At 40.0% G+C, this 22,496-nt stretch overlaps 1 protein-coding gene across 3 annotated transcripts in view; it reads right to left on the reverse strand.

Annotated features, from left to right (window-relative positions):
• TPST1 (tyrosylprotein sulfotransferase 1) overlaps positions 1-22,496 on the reverse strand; it is a 170,190-nt gene that overhangs the window by 44,679 nt on the left and 103,015 nt on the right. For all 3 annotated transcript variants that reach the window (XM_089668457.1, XM_089668456.1, XM_089668455.1), the window contains exon 3: positions 14,678-14,876. In XM_089668457.1, the coding sequence (XP_089524583.1) occupies positions 14,678-14,876 (199 nt within the window). The remainder of the gene's footprint in view (positions 1-14,677; positions 14,877-22,496) is intronic.

The following is a 22,496-nucleotide window of genomic DNA, read 5'->3' on the forward strand; positions in this document are numbered from 1 at the left end:
CCAAAGACCAGAGAAAACACTCTTCCCATATCCATTGTTTTTGTGGCCTTGCAATAAGTTAAAGAGAAAGAATACAGAAATGCTAATTTCTTCCTAATAAGAGCATGTCTTGAAACAACTTGAAAAAGGCTAGAGTGCACTGACTGCCAAAATCAATTTTTTTCTAAGTGTTGGATAGAGTGGTGAGAGGTTAGAACACTTTTAAGGGTTTTTATTTCTGTCCCCACTCAGAAAATTCACTGTCTTAATTTGTCCTGGTGATTACTTTTACTGGGACTGAGGGAAAATCCAAAGTTTTTAGTTGTCATCAGAATGGAAATAGAGAGGAAATCTACCTGTGCATGACCCAGAAAGAGATCCCTGACTAGATTGCTGGGCCATCAAAATCTTGCAGTTACAATTTAAGTTCAGTTTGAGCTTAGATCAAACTTTGCTTTTATTACTTCATACAAGTCAATATGGATTCGCTGCAAACATATATGAAATACCCAGATTTTGGTATGATAGACCCTACTTAATATGACTTTAGCAAGAAACACAGAAATCCCCTTCCAACATGATTCCACCCCCTCCACAGCCCCGCAGAACCAGCTGCAAGTGGAAATCTCATTCTTGACCCTTTAAACTCTCATAAGCCAATAGGAAAGAACAGTAGCGAGCAACACTCCACAAACGTGTAATGCTTTCACATCTATATTAAGCAAAAGTAGACACACAGTCCACAAAGTGGAGTTGTACAAGCATTACAAATTTGCAGTCGCTTGATTTAGGGAGAAACAACTGAAAAATTGATAGGTATTCACAAAAAACAGTAAATTTAATCCTTCAAAAGGAAACCATTCCTAACATATAGGAATCTGCAGATTGTGTGGATTTATGTCAATGCTGTCCCTTAATGTGCACTGTGTTAATGCACCACAAAAAGGAAAAAAGTTGATCCTGTACCAAGTTTTGCTAACACTGCACAGTATTGCATTACTGCATTATGCAGTGCCCTACAACACAAGTGTGTTGGGTACCAATCACAAATAATGGCACCACTGTTCTCCAACGCAGATATCAACCATTAGGTATCTGAGGGAGCAGAGAACAACAGTTTTTTGGCTTCTTCATGAAAAGAAAAAGGTTCTTTTCAACCCAGAATAATAATGTGATTTAAAAATGCTTCCATGTGCTCTGCTGTTTTACGTGAGAATTTAATTTTAATGATAAATATACTTGAAAACCAAAATAAGGTGTAGAAATTATATCTGATGCAGTGTTGGCAATAAATAGCAGGCACTTCCAAATGTTTGCATGTCAGGTCTGTGTACCAAGAGAACCCTAAATGCCTGGAGTCCCAAGGTGCTCTGGTATACAAATACAAAACCACACTCCCAAGACAAGAATGTGTTGTCCCTAGTGATAGGTCTTTATTGTGGAATGAGAGGTAGAAGGTGCCAAGGTAAGGTTTTTGACACTGGAAATTGGATCAAAAGTAATTTGCCAGAACACCTTGTGATTTCAGGCAACTTAAACAGACTCGATGAGCAAGAACCTGGAGGTTTCTACTATGTGCTGTCAGAGATGTCTTTGTAATTCCCCACTTCAGATTCACCCTAACTCCATGACATAGTATATCCATGGCATAGTTAGTACAACAAAACAAAACAATAGCATTATTTGAAGACATCTTCCAGCAATATGGCAAATGTCTACATCGTCCATCTTGGAAAATATCTTTGTGAAGGTGAATACAATGAGGAGAAAGAACTATAAATCATTAGGAAAAGGAGAGCATTTTAAGATTTTTTAACTGAAGAAAAATATGCAAGCATATGGCAAGCTTAGAATATAAAAGTTGATGCAGCGCTAGAGATTCTAATACCTAAACAAAATACAACATAAAATATATAAATATATATAGATGTATATAGATGACCCAAATCCACAGGGGAATACGCCGGGAACAATGACCCTCAATGGACAAATAACAGTGGTTAAGTGCAGGATAGCGTGTCCATAGTTCATATATCTAAAGAAGTGCAGGTGAATCACAGCACACTCCAAACGTGATCCCAGGCAGTCTAGCTGCAGTGGCCTCTCACCTCCACTCTATGACCCCACAGGGCCACAAAGCATACTGTAAATCACCTCGAGATCCTCCAATTCAGTGACTCTTTAGATAGGATGGCATCACATGAACCAGGACAGTATTCATCCAGACCAGTAGGCAAACGGAAAGCACTCTCCTCCGATGTCACAACCGCTCATAAGCTCATAAATGAGGAGATAAACACAGTCCTCATAGTATATTACCGCTTTAATGGCAAAAAGGCAATATATATCCAGGAAAAGGAGATAATCCACTTAAATGGCAACAGCTTGTATAACGATGTGCTGGGTGTACAGCAAGATCACAAAGGTGCACCAAGATGGCGCCATCTTGGTGCACCTTTGTGATCTTGCTGTACACCCATATATTGCCTTTTTGCCATTAAAGCGGTAATATACTATGAGGACTGTGTTTATCTCCTCATTTATGAGCTTATGAGCGGTTGTGACATCGGAGGAGAGTGCTTTCCGTTTGCCTACTGGTCTGGATGAATACTGTCCTGGTTCATGTGATGCCATCCTATCTAGAGTCACTGAATTGGAGGATCTCGAGGTGATTTACAGTATGCTTTGTGGCCCTGTGGGGTCATAGAGTGGAGGTGAGAGGCCACTGCAGCTAGACTGCCTGGGATCACGTTTGGAGTGTGCTGTGATTCACCTGCACTTCTTTAGATATATGAACTATGGACACGCTATCCTGCACTTAACCACTGTTATTTGTCCATTGAGGGTCATTGTTCCCGGCGCATTCCCCTGTGGATTTGGGTCATCTATATACATCTATATATATTTATATATTTTATGTTGTATTTTGTTTAGGTATTAGAATCTCTAGCGCTGCATCAACTTTTATATTCTATGTATATTGCCTTTGCTTGGTATGGGATAGATGCTGGCTGCTTTTTAGCCTATCCTACTGTTCACCATAAGAGTGCAGGAGGATATATATCTATATGGCAAGCTTAATTATATAAACATGGCAATAGTACCAGACTCCTTTGTAAAGTCAGATGATACCAAGCGTAATGCAGAGCATATAAACTTTGTAAAATGTGTCTTCTTTTAAAAATCTCATACTATACTGGTCATTTATGCATTCATATCCATATGCATTCCATGGTTCCTAATTAATGGTCACATTCCCTGTGATGCTAGGAATATGAAAATGAGCACGTCTGAACAATCTCTTTCACTGGTTAACAGCTCCCTGGCTAGCTGTGCTTCACCATCTGCTCTCACTCTTCATCTATTCAGAAGTATTCATAATATATTCACAGGAAAAACAATATTTCATGGATTCACTGAGACTGATTGCACATTTGGAATTATTCTCCTAATATACATCACTTACATTGCCAGTATAATGCCGAAAATTGCAGATCAAAAATCTGAAAATGTCAATGCACAGGTTCAATGTATTGATGAGGTGCCCTAGGGAGATACCTTCTACTGCACCCTCTGTATAGCACACCCAGACTGTTCTCTGCAGGATTTTAAGAAAGCAGTTCTAAGGCAGCACAGGACTAAGTGTGAACAGTATTATTCCCAAAGGCAGGCAGGCATTTAGATGAACGTTTCTGAGAGATGAAGTGTTTTTAAAAGGTAATTATTTTTATTTACAAAAATAACAAACATGTTATACTTACCTGCTCTGTTTTGCACAGAGCAGCTCCGATCCTCTTTTTGGTTCCCATGTTGGCAGTCCTGGCTCCTCCCCCAGCCAAGTGCCCCCAACAGGAAGCCGCTTGCTAAGGGGGCACTTGAGCAGGCTCACTCCCGAGACATTGTCCATTAACACACAGTGTGGCTTGGCCTCTCCCCACATTGGCTCACTGGCTGTGATTAACAGAAGCAGGAGCCAATGTCTCCCACTGCTGTGTGAGCCCATAGGAGGGAGACACTGGGGAGAGCTGCAGCTCTCATGCACATCGCTGGATCAAGAGGATGCTCAGGTAAGTATAAGTGGAGGCTGAGGGGGAAGCTGCATCCAGGTTTTTTTACCTTCATGCATAGAATGCATAAAGGTGAAAAACCTACTGCCTGTACAACCACTTGAAACCAGAAACGTTTGAAAGGGCTCACAGAGTCTTGCTGGGCAGACTAGGCAAAACTTAATTTACAATGTTTTTGTGAGTTAGACCTTAAGGTCTATGTGCATGCTTAACGTGGAAATTCACAAAAATGCTGAAAGTCATATTTTTTTGCATTAAGCCACACATAGGGGGTCTATTGATACATGTTTTATTGCAAGATTTACACAACTTTCACCCAGTATTCACAAGCTGAATACAATTAGAAAATGTGTGAATCTTATAGTAACAAATGGTAACACAATTTGACATGCAAGCAGTGCTATTTCACAAAAGTGTTACCTGCCTCTATTGGATTATACAACAACATAAAATGAGCTAATACAGCCCAACAAGGGATTGTGAGCAGAAACCTACCTAGATCAAAACTTCAATCAGAACGAAAGGTACTAGATGGTGTTCACTTTAAAACAATACATGAATAAACGGAGCATCCCCACACTAACACGTTTTCTCTAAAAGTAGTAATAGTTTCTACGCCAAGCAAGCTATTTCTCCAGTTATACCACACAATTTACCCTACTGCAGCTTACATGCAATATGGTGGCATAACAATAAGCTATGTGCGGATATTTCAGCATCCAGATGGTAGGTAAATATTTACCTGCATCAGCATGACATTTATTTGATGAAGTGTAAATGTAATGTTTAACCACTTGCCCTCTGAAAGGTTTAATCCCCTTCACGACCAGGGCATATTTGTGATATTTAGTACTGCTTTACTTTAACTGGTAATTTCTTGGTCATGCAACACTGCACCCAAATGAAAATTGTATCATTTTTTCAAACAGAGTTTTCTTTTGCTGGTATTTAATACCACCAAAATTTATATAAACATAAAAATATCCAAAATTTTCTTAATTACTGTTATAAAATTTTGCAAATAAATAATCTTTCTTCATAAATTTAGGCCAAAATATATTCTGCTACATTTCATGGGTAAAAATAACCCAAATCAATCTATAATACTTTCCAAGTTATAAAGTATACAAACTATGAAATACTGTATATATTGGAAAATTGATGAATCTTGATGTACTGATGGCAAATACCCCCCAAATGACTCATTTTTGTAAAGTTGATAGTCTGAGGTATTTAGTAAGAGGCATTTTTTTTGAAGTTGTAATTTTTTATCACAATTTTTTGGAAAATGAAGAACTTTCAATTTTTTTTTACATACTGTCACCAGCGCAGTACAGTGTCATCAACTGGGGTGGCGGTTATCAGGGATACTGACTGGTAACAGTAAGCAAAAAAAAAAATACATTTTTTCTTTTTTCATTTTTTTTTTCTTTTTTTAACATCTTCTTTTACTGTTTTTTAACATACGTTAATCACACTGTGTGTAAATCCATTCATGAAAGTTTGTTGCTATCATGTGATTGCTATGACCAATCATAGCGGTCAAATGATACCCGGTAACTGCAATCCACTGTGTCCTTCACGCAGGGTATCCCTAACCGAACAGGTTGGATCAGGGGCGGACTGAGAACTCATGGGGTCCCTGGCCAATAGGGGATCATGGAGCCCCTGTGTCCTCACCCACACTCAAACCACACCCCAAAAAGCCTATGAAAGGTACTAGGGGCATCTCATGGGGCCCCCTACTGACTCTGGGCCCCTGGGGCAGTGCCCGAATGGTCACTCCGCCCCTGGGTTGGATCATGTACGTAATCTACCCTGCTTGTGCCACCTGCAGTAAATGTACTTTGAGCAGGCGGGAAGTTGTTAAAGTGACTCTAAAGACAAAAAATTTCTTTTTTAAAAAATAACATACACGTCATACTTTCCTGCAGCCCCAATCTTCTCCTCAGGTCCCCCATGCTTGCTTCTGGCCCCTCCCTCTGCTGAATGCCCCCATAGAAAGCCACTTGCTTCCCACTGCCACTGCAGTCTCTCTGTCTAATGAGAAGGGAGAGATCCAAGAGAGATCCTGCTCTCAAGCACACTGCTGGATCAAGTTCGGGCTCAGGTATGTATAAGGGAGAGGGGGGAAGCTGCATGCAGAAGGTTTTTTTACCTTCATGCATACAATGCATGAAGGTAAAAAAACCTTCTGCCTTTAGAACCACTTTAATATTCTCAAGAGGAATAGTAGTTTCCCAGGGAATCAAATAGTTCTGTTCAGGAAAGACATCACCCAACTGGTAAGCAATACAAAAATTCCTCACATTCATAAACACAGGAAAGCAATGCTGGGATTACAACACAGATACAGTTTTTGCTCTGCAAAAATCCAACAGGCTAGTTGTACAGAAGTCGATCAAAAGATTGACTTCTGTACAACCAGCCTGCCCATAGATGGTGATCAAAATTCGGACAGTCCCTGCTGAATCGGCTGAATTTTGATCTATGGCTGACTTTAGTTCAGAGGTAAGGAAAGCAAAGTCCCTTGTAAGAAAAAAAAATTAAATCCATAAGATGTACAGAGGTTGTTTTTCTAATTATAAAGGTAATAGTAAGTTCTTAGTGGTGCCTGCTCTTAGCAGGGCTTTTATTTTCTGAGTCAATGGTATTTGCTAAATTTAGGCTGCATTCACACCTTCGCAAGGTGTCATGCTTTTTTTCTGCTTTTTTTTGGTATGTTTTTTGTGAAACAGTGTAGGGCAGCCCATTCACTTGAATGGGCTGCCCTACGCATGACAGATGCTCCAAAGTAGCTACTGCACCTTTTGGGATTCCGGGAATGCAGGCAGAAATGCACATTTCTACATGTTTTCCTGCAATATGAATATGTCAATGCAGACTTAAGAGTATAGAAAGATGCATAGGAAAACAAACATTCGCCACATTAATGTGTCAAAATTCTATAGTCTTCTCCCAAACAAATCTAATGCAATGAAAAAAGAAGAGGATTTATCATGGGCAGCACAGTGGCTTAGTGGTTAGCACGTCTGCTTTGCAGTAAGATGGGTCATGGGCTCGATTCCCGACCATGGCGCCTCCTGCATGGAGTTTGCATGTTCTCCCTGTGTTTGCGTGGGCTTTCTCCGGGTGCTCTGGATTCCTCCCACACTCCAAAGACGTGCTGGTAGGTTAATTGGATCCTGTCTAAATTGGCCCTAATATGCATATGTATGAATGTGAGTTAGGGACCTTAGATTGTACACCCCTTGAGGGTTAGGGACTGATGTGAATGTACAATATATATATATATGTATGTGTGTGTGTAAAGCGCTGCGTAAATTGACAGCGCTATATAAGTACCTGAAATAAATAAGTTACAATTCAAATATGAAATGCTTGAGAGGATGTATAAAGCCAAGGATCTCAGACCTCCCAGAAAGCAACTATTTTATCATTTAAAATAGCTGAAAGATTATGATTAATCATCATCCAGTTCAAAAGTTTAAAATGGTTGTCAGATTTGACTGAAGACTTTTTTCCCAACTACATTCAGTCAGTTCCAACAGCGTAGTCTACTACCAACAGTCTAGCATAGAAAGCTAGCTGATGGAGATAAGCAAATATATTTCACATCCAAAGTTATACTCATTTATCAATAAGCCTGCTAAAAAATATCAATCTGAGGTCTACTATGCAAGAACAGCCTGAAAAAAATGTGGCATATAAATTAAAAGCAGACACAAAATTATATAAAAAAAAAATCTGTGGGTCTGTGACTAATCACTTACAAACTTGTCATTTACTGTTAATAGAGATATGTAGCACTCAACAGTAAAGGCAACAGAGATAAAAAAAATTTTCTTGTAACAAATAGTTATAACAGTTGAACTCCAGTGAAACAGCTACAGTATATACACAGATAGAACAATAAATGTTAGTAAAATAAAATAATAATGAGATGTTTTAACTGCCAAAAGATTTGCATTTCTATCCACCCAGTCCTGAAATTTACACATCCCTGCCACATAGCACGAGAAGGGGACCTGATCTTTCACTGCTGCAGCTTAAACTTTCACACACAGGTCTCCCCACTCACTCTACCCTGAAACTGTTGTTCAGCATCAAAATAAAAGAATCAAAGTACATTATGGTTTTGATTCTAGGAGCAACATGCATGATGGTATAGGCTGAATAGTAGCTTCCTATTTTACAATTCCTCATCTTATCCATGCCAGCCGCATGCACTCTAATTTTACAGTTATAGTTTATGTCATCTCCTGAAACACAAGTAACACAACAATGAATACACACTAATGCAGACTGAATACAGAAGGGTTGACTTCAGACATATAACAATGAAGGGCCTGGTCTTCAGGGCTCTGTCTGTATTATCCTAATGGATGCTCTGACATTTCCCTTGCCCCTACAGGGCTTTATGCAAAAGCACAGGATGCGTGTGTTTTATGTTTACGCCAGTGTAATTTCTTTAACAGCTAATTGAAAATTCATTTTGAAAATTAGTTTATTTCCAGTAATTACAGTTTTTACCTTAACATAATTTTTAATGTTTAACAAATGTTTCAGGTTTGCTCTTTGTTTTAGTAAATAAAGAGATTTGCAGATTAGGCACTAGAAGGTGTAGCAATCGTGCACAAAGACATGGACGCGGTCATCCCTCTTGCTAAGGATCCTCCATCTTGTATCTCTCTCCCTCCAATCCCCCCTCCCTCTCTGTTGAGTGACACGTGGTCTCTGTGTGTGTATGTGGAGTTCAAAAGGGATCAGGCCCCAGCTGGAGAGCTTCATGGTTATAAACCCCAATTAGCCTGGCCCCAGTATGTCTGTGAGACTCTTGCTTGGAAAGGATCGTGAAGCCATAAACCAGTCCTTCACTGGGCTTCAAAGACATTCCAGCTAGCCGAAAAACAGACTCCCATTTAAAAACCCACTTTTCCATATAATTTTATATCTTAAGGTGGGAAATAATTACATAAACATAAAGCATATATTCGGATAGCTCAGTTTAATACAAGTCGCCTGATATCTTACACCCCCTAGTTGAAGTCTAAAGGAGAGCAGAAAGCATATAGCTCCAGCTGAAATAGTGAACTATGCCATGTTTGATATCTAGACGTTCAGAATATTGTTCTGTATATTAATCTACCCATGCATAGAATGTTACATGTACCTAGAGAAGGTTATTGCTCTGGTATAACTTGTGAGGGATTTTGGTTCTAGCCTGAGTCCCCCACCTACAACACCCTCCCCAAATGAGGCGATTGGTTTTCTGCTTCAAGGAGACACCCTGCTGAGTTCCTAGAAAAAGGCTGTTATGCTTGGAGCAGAGAGTTAGAGTTGAGTTGAAGTTGAAGTTGAAGAAATCTCCCTTTTAAGATCGGAACCAACTCCCCTTTTGCTCTGAAACTTGATCTGCTTAACCCAGGACTTTTGGCAAGTACTCTACCTCCCCAAAACTTCTGTTCTCTTTGCTGTGTTATTGCTCTCCGTATATATATATATATATATATATATAGGCTACATCTTTTTCTGTAAATATTTTTATTGCACATTTTGACCTTTTTAGTAATAAATCGTATTACCTGAAAAGTGTTGAACTGTTTCTAAAGCTCTTTAATGCAAATTAAGAATTCCTGTCTCTGAAGAGCGCTACTGTGTGTTTTAAAACCTCTATATATCTCTGCCTGCGGTGACAGTGGTATACAGACGATTATTCAAACATCATAGTGTTATTGCTAATATTGGCGAGTTTCCTCCTACTCTGTACAAAAAGGTGGTGGGTGGCAGTGTAACTGGTTAATCGCATAATTAACCTGACCCAGTAACAATCGCTTTCAGGCTGCTGCACATAGGTTGTGGTCCATTAGCTGGAAAATCTTTGTGCAGGGTGCAGCTGAGCGTGGTATAGTTACGCACGTGACATCGCAGTTTTAGATTGGCTAGTACGTCGGTCACAAGTTGGTGAGAAGAGCTGGGTGTCTGATGCCGCGTCCCTCACAGATGGTGCTCTGTGATGTATATCAATCACTCGGAAAATGCACTTCCTCTTTCTCTGCCTAGGAGAAAATGACATCAGGCCCCTGCTGCCTCCTGGGATGTCCATGTCAAAAGGCAGTGTTTTGGTAAGGGGTATATCATGGTACAATCTACCCATCTGTGGCTTTATTCCCACACAGACACTGTCGGTTTGTACAAGTTCCACCATCAGAAAAAAGTGTGGTGCATTCAGAACTCCAATGGAATTGAATAACTTTTCTTGTTTAACACCCCCCCCTTTTTTTTTTTTACTCTTACCCTCTTCTCTCTTTCCCCCTTCCTCCCACCTTTTTTTTAATCTCATCCTTCTCAAATTGAACACTTCCTGCGGTCGGACCTGCTATGCGAGGAATACATACTTTTCACAATACTGTTTATGCCTGGAGAATGTATTGTACTATACTACACTGCTCAAAAAAATTAAAGGAACACTTTGAAAACACATCAGATCTCAATGGGGAAAAATCTCATGCTGGATATCAATACTGATATGGATTGGATAATGTGTTAGGAACATAAGGATGCCCCATTGTTTGATAGAAATGAAAGTGAAAAAATGATGCAGCAGGCTAGTCCACTTGCTGAAATTTTATTGCAACAACTCAAAATGGTATTCAGTAGTTTGTATGGCCCCCATGTGCTTGTATGCATGCCTGACAATGTTGGGGCATGCTCCTAACGAGACGACAGATGGTGTCCTGGGGTCTTTCCTCCCAGATCTTGGCCAGGGCATAACTGAGTTCCAGGACAATCTGAGTTGCAACCTGGTGGAGCGTCAGATGGACTGAAACATGATATCCCAGAGGTGTTCTATTGGATTTAGGTCAGGCAAGCATGTGGGCCATTCAATGGTATCAATTCGTTCATCCTCCAGGAACTGCCTGCATACTCTCGCCACATGAGGCCGGGCATTGTCGTGTACCAGGAGGAACCCAGGACCCACTGTACCAGTGTAGGGTCTGACAAGGGGTCCAAAAATGTCATTGTAATACCTAGTGGCAGCCAAGGTGCCATTGTCTAGCCTATAGAGGATTGTGCGTTCTTCCATGGATATGCCTCCCCAGACCATCACTGGCCCACCACCAAAACGGTCACGCTGAATGATGTTACAGGCAGCATAACATTCTCCACGGCTTCTCCAGACCCTTTCACGTCTCTCACGTGTTCAGGGTGAACCTGCTCTCATCTGTGAAAAGCACAGGGCGCCAGTGGTGGACCTGTCAATTCTGGTGTTTAATGGCAAATGCCAATCGAGCTCTATGGTGCCAGGCAGTGAGCACATTGGGCCTTCAGGCCACCCTCATGAAGTCTGCTTCTGATTGTTTGCTCAGAGACGTTCACACCAGTGGCCTGCTGGAGGTCATTTTGTAGGGCTCTGGCAGTACTCATCCTGTACCTCCTTGCACAAAGGAGCAGATACTGGTCCTGCTGATGGGTTAAGGACCTTCTATGGCCCTATTCAGCTCTCCTAAAGAAACTGCCTGTCTTCTGGGTTCTCCTCCATGCTCTTGAGACTGTGCTGGTCCTTGAGTCCAGGTATTTCCTCATGCTACCAGTAGTGACACTGACCCTAGCCAAATGCAAAAACAGTGAAAAACAGTCAAAAAAGATGAGCAGGGGAAAAAATGTCAGCGGCCTCCACCTGAAAATCAATTCCTGTTTTGGGGGTTGTCCTGTTGTTGCCCATCTAGTGCACCTGATGTTAATTTCATTAACACGAAAGCAGCTGACACTGATTAACAACAACCTCTGCTACTTAACTGACCAGATCAATATCCCAGGAGTTTCACTGATTTGATGCTATACGCTGAATAAAAAGTGTTTCTTTAATTTTTTTGAGCAGCGTATATTTGTACTCATGTAATGACCATGCCAATTTGTGTGTTGCTGGAGAAGCATACTGCTTTTAATAAAGCAATCTGGCTTTGTTAAAAAAAAGATGGAGGCATGGAAGAGAGAATAGGTGTGGGCATAAATATTTCCAGACTTCTTGTGTTCTGGGCATTCATTCCTAGGTACATACTGTCCTAAGGCCTCATGCACACTGGGCGTTACTGGAAGTTATTGCTAGGGACAGCAGACGTTTTTTAACTGCCTCTAAACCCCCTAGCATGTTATCCTATGTATCTCCATGCACACAAAAGCTTTTAGCAGCATTTTGTGGCAAAAGAGTTTCGTGGCAGAACAAAAACCCACTGCCAGGGCATCCTGGAGTGGCAGCGTTTTGGCTGGAAAAAACGCCTAACGCACTCAAACAAGCGTAAACGCACCAAAACTCTAGGTGCATTTTGAGCGTTCATTTTTTTCATTATCCAGAATAAATAATTTATTTAATGCCCAAACTTTTCACGCATGTAAACGCAGTACACACTTTTACAAGTGTCCGGTGTTTTTTTGCTCAAAACGCTGCTGGCTTCTAGGGTAGTTAAAATAAACATCAGTGTCCATGAGGCCTAAATGTTAGTACAACTTGGTGCAGCATCCAACCACAGCATATGTCTTTTAGTGAATTGCAATGTGAGCGTTAACACACAAAATTTTAAATGAGCCCTTGAGAGTTTAAAATTGCTGTGAGCATCTTAACCCTACAGGACATGCAAGGTAATCAATATAATCTTATGCATTCTGCCATCTAAAATTTACTGAAAATGTATAGTAGTCTCTAAAAATATGGTTGGAATGATGCATCAAAAATGCCCTTATTTATATATATATCTAAACCAAAAACAAAATGTGAATTATAGCAACTTACCAGTCCTTAGATGTGATGGCTGGAATATTTGCTCTCTTTCAGATTTTTTTCATTATTCTATACCTGGTGATCTAGTCAGTGACATACTTGTTACCCTATGGGTGACAATACCACTCACTGTAGTATATCTATGGAAGAGCAGTGTTGTCATCTTAAGCTTTGGTATACACACTGAGTTTTTTTTTTCCATTCAACCAGCGTATTAAATGAAAAAAAAAAAACTCACAGATCCCCACATCAACACAAGTGATGTTGATGCAGGGTTCTCCTGTTGTGTCATTGTGTTCTGACAGCGGGGGCTTTCCCCCACCGCCAGAATACACAAATCAGCATTTGCAGCCATTTGCTGCAAGTGTAAACCAAATGCAGGTATTTCAGCATTACCGTGACAGAAGCTGCTTGTTAGGCTGGCTTCAGTTGAACATACAGTGGTACACATATACCGAAAGCCAGCTGGTTCCTGTTGAACTGGCTGACTTTCATTGTGTGTATAACCAGCTTTAGACTGCTCTCCCCATTGGCTGAAAGAGCGCATTGAAAACTATTTCCCTAGTGCCTAACTAGCTGCCATTGGACTGTATTCTGATGTCATATGTACCGACCCTTTGCCAGTTTTCTGACCACATTTCTGCCTGTTGCCTGAACCGACCCACAACCTATTTACCAACCTCTTTTTCTTGCGCACCACCTAGACCAAGCTTCTGCCTGTTTTTTGACCATGACTCAGCCTCCCATTTGTATTGACCCATCTGTGACTTCGGCCTCTTGTACTTCCAGGTCAACGTTCAGTGGAGCGTGTGATCTGAGTACTCAGACTCTAGTTAACCACAGTCCTTTAAGCCACACCCAATAATCAGCACAATGCAAACCAAACCCACTTGTTTTCCCTTTTAAAAAATGAGGCACTACATATGATCTTGCAAACAGGCCCACTGCATTTAGGAAATACTTCTGGTCCTTTGTTTTTGAAGCAAAAGTAGCTTGTTCCACTAAATCCTTGCAAGACTGATTCCTGAATTGGAGGATCTGAAACCATTATAACTACCTGATACTGCAGTGTTCCAATGAGGAAAGGTGCAATGTATGCATCCCTTTACAAGTAAATGGATGGACCAAAAATGAAATTTCTATTGCAGAGGATGCCTAAAATTTTATTTGTATCTTACTGCTGATGTCTAGGAAAATCATTCAGCCAATCACAAAAATAGGAAATAAAATGTTGAAGGTGTTCTGTACACCAAAAATGGAATTCCCCTTTAAATGAAGGATACAAGATATGAAACAATACAGAATAGACGTCAATAGCTTAGAAAGCATAACGCATGATGACACTGCCAAATACAAGGTATACATACCTTTATTAAAGCAGGAAATTAGCCCTTTCTTTTCTATCAGTGAAAGGCTGTGTGATGTCCTAGACCTTTCTATGGAAGTGAAAGGAAAATACTGTTGCCATGGAAGTCCACATTAGCTACTGATTTAATAGGAATATAAATGACTTTAGTCAATCAGAATACATTTTTAGCATTGAAGCTTCACTATAAAGCAACAGAAGATATCCAAGTTCAGAAAACCAAATATTGCCACAAAAAACAAAGCTGAATGTCACCCCTTCCCTACAACATACATTTACACCTTTTAGGGATCCTAATATTTTTCAGTTCACATTAAGAAGCCCTGTCATAACAAACATCTCTGGAGTGTTGACTTGCTAGATATCAGCTGTTTTACTAATTCTTGGACACGAATACTTGCTTTGTCACTGACCAGAACCAGGCATGCAGCAAAATGAGCCAGAGTGGAGGCAGAACTCCTTTTCTATTGGCATTAAGAAACTCACCCGTCTTGTATTGTCAAGGACCTTCTGATCTGGCTTTCCATAGTTGGGGGGGTTGGCATACGGATCATATCCTAGTTTGGCCAACATTGGTGCAATGACTGGCATGTCTCTTAAAACATCTGGGGGAATTTTGCCCACCCATTTTGACAAAGCCTCCACATTGACTGGTTTGATGACTTGATCAGTGGACCTCTCCACCCTGAAGAAAACAGACAAAAAACGTAAAAACTCTCATTAAGATAGAAGATAAGCTGTAGTTATTTGTAAACTGTTTATGCATATACCCTGCACAGCTTTCAACAGATGGGACACATACATATATTAGGCCATTTCAAAACCAAGTTAGATATTGTCATAAATGACCAAACTATAAAGGCATAGTAGATAAAAAATACATACAGTGGTAGGATGTTGATGAAGGGGTTTACCCAATTTCAATTAGGGGTTAAAAAGGAATTTGTTCGTTATTAAACTAAATTAAAGGCTATGTTTATTTCCACATAAAAATAAAAACCCTCCTCCTGACTTTAAAAAAATTACTCACCTTCTGTCACAGAAGTTACTGCATGCCATTCTGTAAGTCAGCAATCAGGTTTTCATAGAAAAACAAAGTATAAAGGACACTCAATTACATCCTATTGGGCTGCGGGGTGAATGCACAAAGTTGAAGAAGAGACCTTCACCAATCTAATTTCTATACAAACTAGATAGTTGATATGCAGAGCGAAAGGCAGTGGCTTCTGCATTGAAAGGTAGGTATTTTTTTTTCAACATAAAAATAGGGATTGCAGTGGGGAAATAACACAGAAATAGGGATGTTTGGGAAGGAGAGCATTTACAGGTTTTAATTTGAGAATGAACTTAAGCTTTTAAAGTAGATCTTTTAAGTATAGGTGCCTATACTGAAATTAGTAATACACTATCTCACTCTGCTCTTCACATGTTGCTCTCTGTCTAAAGATTTACTGCTGCACAGGGGCTCTGGACTTCAGCAAAATAGCAGCCTCCAGCAAGAAACAGGAACAATGCTAGAGGGAATTTACAGCACACACTCATTTTGGTAGCATAATTATTAATGTGGAATGTATGTTCCTTGCTAAAGAACATTTTTTATCAAGCTTACCAAGTCTTAAAACCTAACCATGTCTCTATGTAAGAGATATGCAAACATAATAATATTAATAGTTAATGTGAACATAACTAGATATCCATTAATTCAAATCTGATACGTTTCTAAAACAATATTGTATAAAAAAAACTTTAAACTCAAATAAAACTGTTCATATATTTTACTGCCCTTATAAAGGGAACTCATCTATCTGCTTCCAGAAGGGTACTTTCCTTACTAGTCAGTAAAACGTGTCACTCTAAGTGTCTGGAAAACAGTGTCCTGCATTTTGTTGCTATAAAAACCAGTGGCGGTGGGGTTAAAGGTTGTAAAAACACCATATGCATGATTCACTGACAGGATGCAATTTTCTGGAATTTTCCTGCTTTCATTATGTGATTCAAATCATCATAATTATCAAGAAAACATCTGCTTGTGGCCTCGTCTCACAGTTTTCCTTTATTGCAATATTTGAATAAAATAATGGTAATTCATCAGACAACACAAGCAGAGCCACATTTATCATGAAATCCCTCAAGGACTTGTAACACTTGAGAGAAAATACATTCTACAGTACAGCTTTTCCAATACAACTAAAGGAATCGTGCTTTTATCTCTGCTGTAAAATGTTTTATCATACAGTACAGAAAGTGCAGATGTAAATAGCAAATGTAAAAAACAGGGCACCAAAAATCACATACACTGTAGTTAAAAAGAATTCATTAGATAGACTATTTTTTTCTTTCACATTTTGGCCTCTAGAAGATTTACCCCCCCCTCCCTTCCTGACCAGGCCAATTTTTATGCAAAGCTGCACCCAAATTAAATGTATGTCCTTTTTTTCCCACGAATTGAGCTTTCTTTCGGTTGTATTTTTTCGCCTGTGCGATTTAAATTTTTTACACTATTAAAAAAAAAAAAAGACAATTTTGAGCAAAAAGCAATATTTTTGACTTTTTTGCTATTAAACATGTCCAGTAAAAAACTTACAATTTCATCATAAATTTAAGCCAAAATATATTCTAAAAATTTTTTTTTTTTTTTTTACTGGACTCTAGAGTAAATGTTCTGTTTGTCCTTATATTGGCAAAATACATACACCAAAAATATCTCACAGGATAAAGATGGACAGTCTTATCTGTTTTCAAAAGAGCAAAGCTAGTCTCAACTTGTAGAAATGTATATTTACCTCTTTGTATCTATGTATTTTTTCAGTTTACTATCAGCTGTTTCATTTCTAAGCTAAATTACTCTGAAAAAAAGTATCTGATCAGCATATAACACTTCAGGTAAGCTGAATTCCAGTCTTATGTTACGTCTTGCACAGTTGTACAGGCTCCTCTACTGTACTGAAATTACTTCATCTGATGTCACTGCACACTGTGAGCTTCTCTCAGTATGTATTAGAAACTGCAGCAAGTTAGAGCCTGCCTCATTTCCCGAATGGAGCAGAAACAAGATCATCCAGCCTATTACTTCCCAGCTAGAATGGCCTTGGCCTGTCCATTTTTATTCATTGGATTTCATGTTCTTTCAATCGTGGAGGCTCAACATCAAGTGTCAGCATTACCTAGGGTGAACTGCATGCAAATGCAGTCTGTCTAGGAGCACCCACTACTCCAGGCTGCCATCCACCCATCAAGACATTTTGATATTAGCTAATCTCTGTGTTGGGGTCCCTCAAGGTTCTGTCCTCGGGCCCCTTCTCTTCTCCATCTACACCTCCTCCCTTGGCCAATTGATACACTCTCACGGCTTCAACTACCATCTCTATGCCGACAACACGCAAATCTCTCTCTCTACCCCTCACCTCACCCCTTCAGTCTCCGCCCGTATCACTAGCCTACTGAGCGACATATCGGATTGGATGTCACTCCACTTCCTCAAACTAAATCTTTCCAAAACTGAGCTCCTAGTTCCCCCCCGACTTCTCCATCAAGACCAACACCACCACCATCAGTCCCTCCCCTCAAGCCAGAGTATTAGGTGTCCTCCTAGACTCCAATCTGTTCTTCCATCCCCAGGTCCATTCACTGACAAACTCATGTAGACTTCACCTCCGCAACATCTCCAAGATACGACCGTTCCTAACCTTGGAAACCACTAAGCAACTTATTCACTCCCTTATTATATCTCGACTTGACTACTGTAACTCCCTCCTCACTGGCTTACCTCACCGCAGGCTATAACCGCTTCAGTGTATTTTGAATGCTGCGGCCAGACTCATCCACCTTACTAACCGCTCCATATCCGCCAACCCTCTCTGCCAATCCCTCCACTGGCTTCCGATTGCCCAACGGATAAAATTAAAAGTATTAACATTGATGTATAAAGCTGTTCATAATACTGCCCCAAACTACATCACCGATCTGGTATCCAAATACCACCCAAAACGTACTCTCCACTCTTCACAAGACCTCCTACTCTCTAGTTCCCTGGTCTCCTCCTCCCATGCCTGTCTCCAGGACTTGCCCAGGGCTTCCCCCATCTTCTGGAACTCCCTACTCCAACCCATCAGACTATCACCTATTCTCCTCACCTTTAGGCGCACTCTGAAAACATCTCTCTTCAGGGAAGCCTACCCCGCCCTCAGCTAATCACTGAACTCCTCCACTCTTCCTACCACTCCATCCCCCACAGCTATTACCACTATCCCCTCCCTCCTAGATTGTAAGCTCCAACGAGCAGGGCCGTCGAACCCCTGGTGTATTGAATCGTATTGTTACTGTACTGTCTCCCATTATAATGTTATAATGTACAGCGCTGAGCAAACTGTTGGTGCTATATAAATCCTGTATTATAATAACAATCTCCTCCCAAGCCCCAGCCCTCTGCTTGCATTAGGACTGAATACTTCTGAGAGGAAGACTGAGGCAGGGTGCTGTGATGTTTCTAGGAAGCTATGTACAGCACTCTGACAGCTCCTCTCACCAGTCATTATCTGCCTGCATTGCATAGAGACTCGGTTCACACTGTTGCCAGCCGTGTGGCCCACGTTTGCTGTGCCTGCAAGTGAACCAGGGCTTAGTGTTGATGTGCATCAATGTAATGGAAACAAAGTTTTTATTTAAAATTTTTATTAGCATGTCCTATGTTGTTAAAAATGATCCATTCTTTCCAAGTTTCTTCTACCACGTACTTTCCCTCTCTGTCCTGCTTAGAGGGCAGGATGTCCAACCACTAGATGTTCAGCACTAACTCCTCACAAAACAAGCACTTGGCTATGAGCATGCAGCTTGCCTAGCTACAGGGAAGTCAGAGCTGTACCGTGTGATCACACCAAAGGAGATAAAAAAAAACATTTACACAGATCACTTTTATAAAGGCTTTTTATCATAAGCAATAGGAGGAGGAGGAGGCAACATTTTTAACACTTAAAGTTAGCCTCTACTTTCACTTCATAGATGTAATGCAGTGCAGCTTACCAATTTTTAGATATGATGGCTACATTAGTTTTTTTTTTAGGCTCTCTTTCCCTTATTTTCACATGGTCATCTGGCCAATAAGTCTGTTGTTTTTCAAAAGAACAAGCTCTCTTGCAGAAGTAGCAGTTAAAAGGGATGGAGACAAACAATTTACTACTGACAAGTGTGCTTACATTTATTCTTTAAACAATGTTACTGTAGCTGCTTATAAAGTGTGAGCTGGAGTTTGGCTTCAATTTGTTAGTGTATCTAAATCTGCTAGTACATCTAACACTCCACTCCACCCAAAACTGACAATGCTGATGTCTAAAGGTTCCCCCTGTGCTTTTTCATCCAGTGTGGGGGCTCTCTCATATAGGAGGTGTGTTACTGGCCAGATTACTAGGTGAAAACAGAGGGTAAAAAGGCTAAAAATTAATGCAGCCACCACATCTAATGACTGGTAAACTGCAATATAGTACATTTTTGGTTTTGATGCTCCAAAGCTAAATGAACTATTAAAGTGGTAGTAAACTAGTTTTTTTTTAATTTTACCTACAGGTAAGCTTATAATAAAGCTTACCTGTAGATACAATTAATATCTCCTAAATGTGCACCATTTATGAGATATTCTCTCTTTTTTTAAGCCAGGGCATGCACCCTGAAGGACAGGCAAACCCATGCCGTGCCTACAGAGCTGTGTGCCACGGCCCAGGAGTGATGTCATAGTGGCCCGGCCTGTCAGACGGGCGGAGCCCACAAACCTGGATGGCCAATGGCTCCTGCTGCTATCAATCTGCCCTGTGAGGAGGGAGAGAGACACTGCTCTAGTGCACAGTACTGGATCAAGATGGGGCTCAGGCAAGTATAACAGGGGTGAGGGGGGATTCTGCATCACAAGAGGTTCTTTGCCTTAATGCAAAGAATACCTAAAGGTAAGCAAAACGTAAAGTGGAACTTCACTCTCTCAATCAATATTGACTATCTTTAATCTTTATGCTGCATTAGTAAATAGATAGGAATGTATATCATATTTACTTGTGCTAAACTTTTTTTTTTACATTTTTAATTACTTCCTGGTTTTCATACCTAAGCAAATGATGTCATACATCCCAGGATCCTTCAGGAGGAAAAGAAGGGTCTCAGCTCAGCCAATGCCTGAGCTAAGGGCAGATGGGTTCCAGGAAGTAAATGCTACAAGAATCATTTGTCCTTACTCAAGATGGCTACTGCTAGAAATACCAGGGGGTGTTTTTCAAAATTATTTCTGGATGGACGAGTTTGCTTTGAATATTAAAGTGGCAATAAAGTCATGTTTGCCATTTTTACCTACAGGTAAGCTTATAATAAAGCTTACCTATCGGTAAAATTATTATCTCCTAAATGTGTACGAGTTAGGAGACATTCCACAGAGCCGTCGCTGGTACCATCAGCGGCGCATGCGCTCTGAAGGAATGGAACGGTATGCCGTTCCTTCAGAGGTCTGTGCCGTAAACAGTGACTCCCGTGCGCATGCGCAGGAGTGACATCACAGATCAGCCAGAGATGACAGCGTGCCGCTTGTTGGGCTTCGTTTAAAGGTAAGTCTTTCATAATTTACTAGTATCTGATGCATATTAGCACATTATGGCATTACCTTGCAGGAGGAAGTTGTGTTTTCTTTTTTTTTTTTTTTTTTACAAAGTTTACTACCGCTTTAACAATTAATTAGCATATTTGGTTTGCGGTGCTCAGATGCAGTGCAGTTCCACTTTATGGCTTTAGAACCACTTTAAATAATTGTACCCAATTAAGAGAAAGAGAGAGGCTCCTTCCCAGAAGTCCATATTAGGTCTAGATTGTAGCAAAACTGAAGCACCAAATAGAACTGGCTAACAGATGCTGACCTTTGATATGGAGACCATGATAACTTAGCCAATTAAACACCAAAGTTCATTTTCCTTTAAGAACAATTCAAGAAAGTAGACCAATGTCTCTTAAGACCTACAGGTAGGGAACAGGTTAAAGGTGGGAACACAAAGAAAGTATGACCAGTGGGAACCAGCTACTTATAAACTTGTGTATAAGGTCAGGTTTAATCTGTGAATGGATTCCTAGGACTGAATGGCTAAATTGTGTCTCTGAAAAGATAGAAGGAATTAGATACAACTTCTTGCATAATACATGAGGCAAAAGAACATCAACTAAACTAGCAAGAAAACCTCAACTCTTTCTCTGCTGAAAAGGGGGAAAAGAGCATGCCACAAAGCAGCAAGAGGAAATACAGGCAGAGAAAAAAAAGTTCATTTAGGCATTCTGGGTTTCTTTTTTGTGCAGAACACCAGACTAACGTAATATTTTCTTTTACACAATGGGGTTGATTTACTAAAACTAGAGAGGGCAAAATCTTGTGCGACTGTGCATGGTATCCAACCAGCGGCTAACTTCAGCTTGTTCAGTTAAGCTTTGACCATAAAACCTGGAAGCTGATTGGTTTATATGCAAAGCTGCAGTACATTTCGCACCCTCCAGTTTTAGTAAATCAACCCCAACATATTTCCATGGAGACTAAACGAATTGTTTCTTATTTATAAAGGTACAACAATGTATTTTAGTACTCTACATGATAAATAATATAGGGCTTGATGTATGAAATTACCTGTGGGAAGAAATGCTCTTCTTGCCCATTTACAACCATATTGTTTCTTACATTATACCATACTACTGTAAGTGAATAAATAGAAACAGTTAATGAGTAAGGGCAACCACAAGACCTCTGGCCCCTAGTTTTTACAGTCACATGAAAATGGAAGTATCCTTGGTCAAATTTTCTGTTTTGTTGATCTTCCAAGTGAAATCATCTTAGCAGGGAAAATACTTACATTTTACATATTTCTAGACATTTTATATATTATTTGCCATATTTAATTATTACTGAATCTTATTTAAAATCTGAAAGTTGACGTCCATTATAGAATGTATGGCAGAAGATCTAAGAATTTGTCTGAAGAAAAAGCATTAAGCAAGGAAAAGTAGGATGCATTTCCAACACCAAAACAAATACTGTTGGATACATGTAATGTTGAGAGGTTGTTCCAGGTAGAGGGTGTTGGAACTGAGAGTGAACCAAAACTTTTTCAAATGCCACAATTTATGATTTAGTTATGTTTTATTATTTTATCCCCCATCTATAGTGATTTTGTACTTTGAGATTTACAAAACATGCTGTTTTTAAACTAGATGTAGATAAAAACCCAGTACTAAGTAAAACTATAGGCAAAGCTTTTTTTTCCCATTTTGGATAGAGCAAGGGAGGGTTATAACTCCT

Source organism: Staurois parvus, unplaced genomic scaffold, assembly GCF_062004578.1.
Source record: "Staurois parvus isolate SC_StPar_1 unplaced genomic scaffold, SC_StPar_1.0 ptg000058l, whole genome shotgun sequence".
Classification (NCBI taxonomy): Eukaryota; Metazoa; Chordata; class Amphibia; order Anura; family Ranidae; genus Staurois; species Staurois parvus.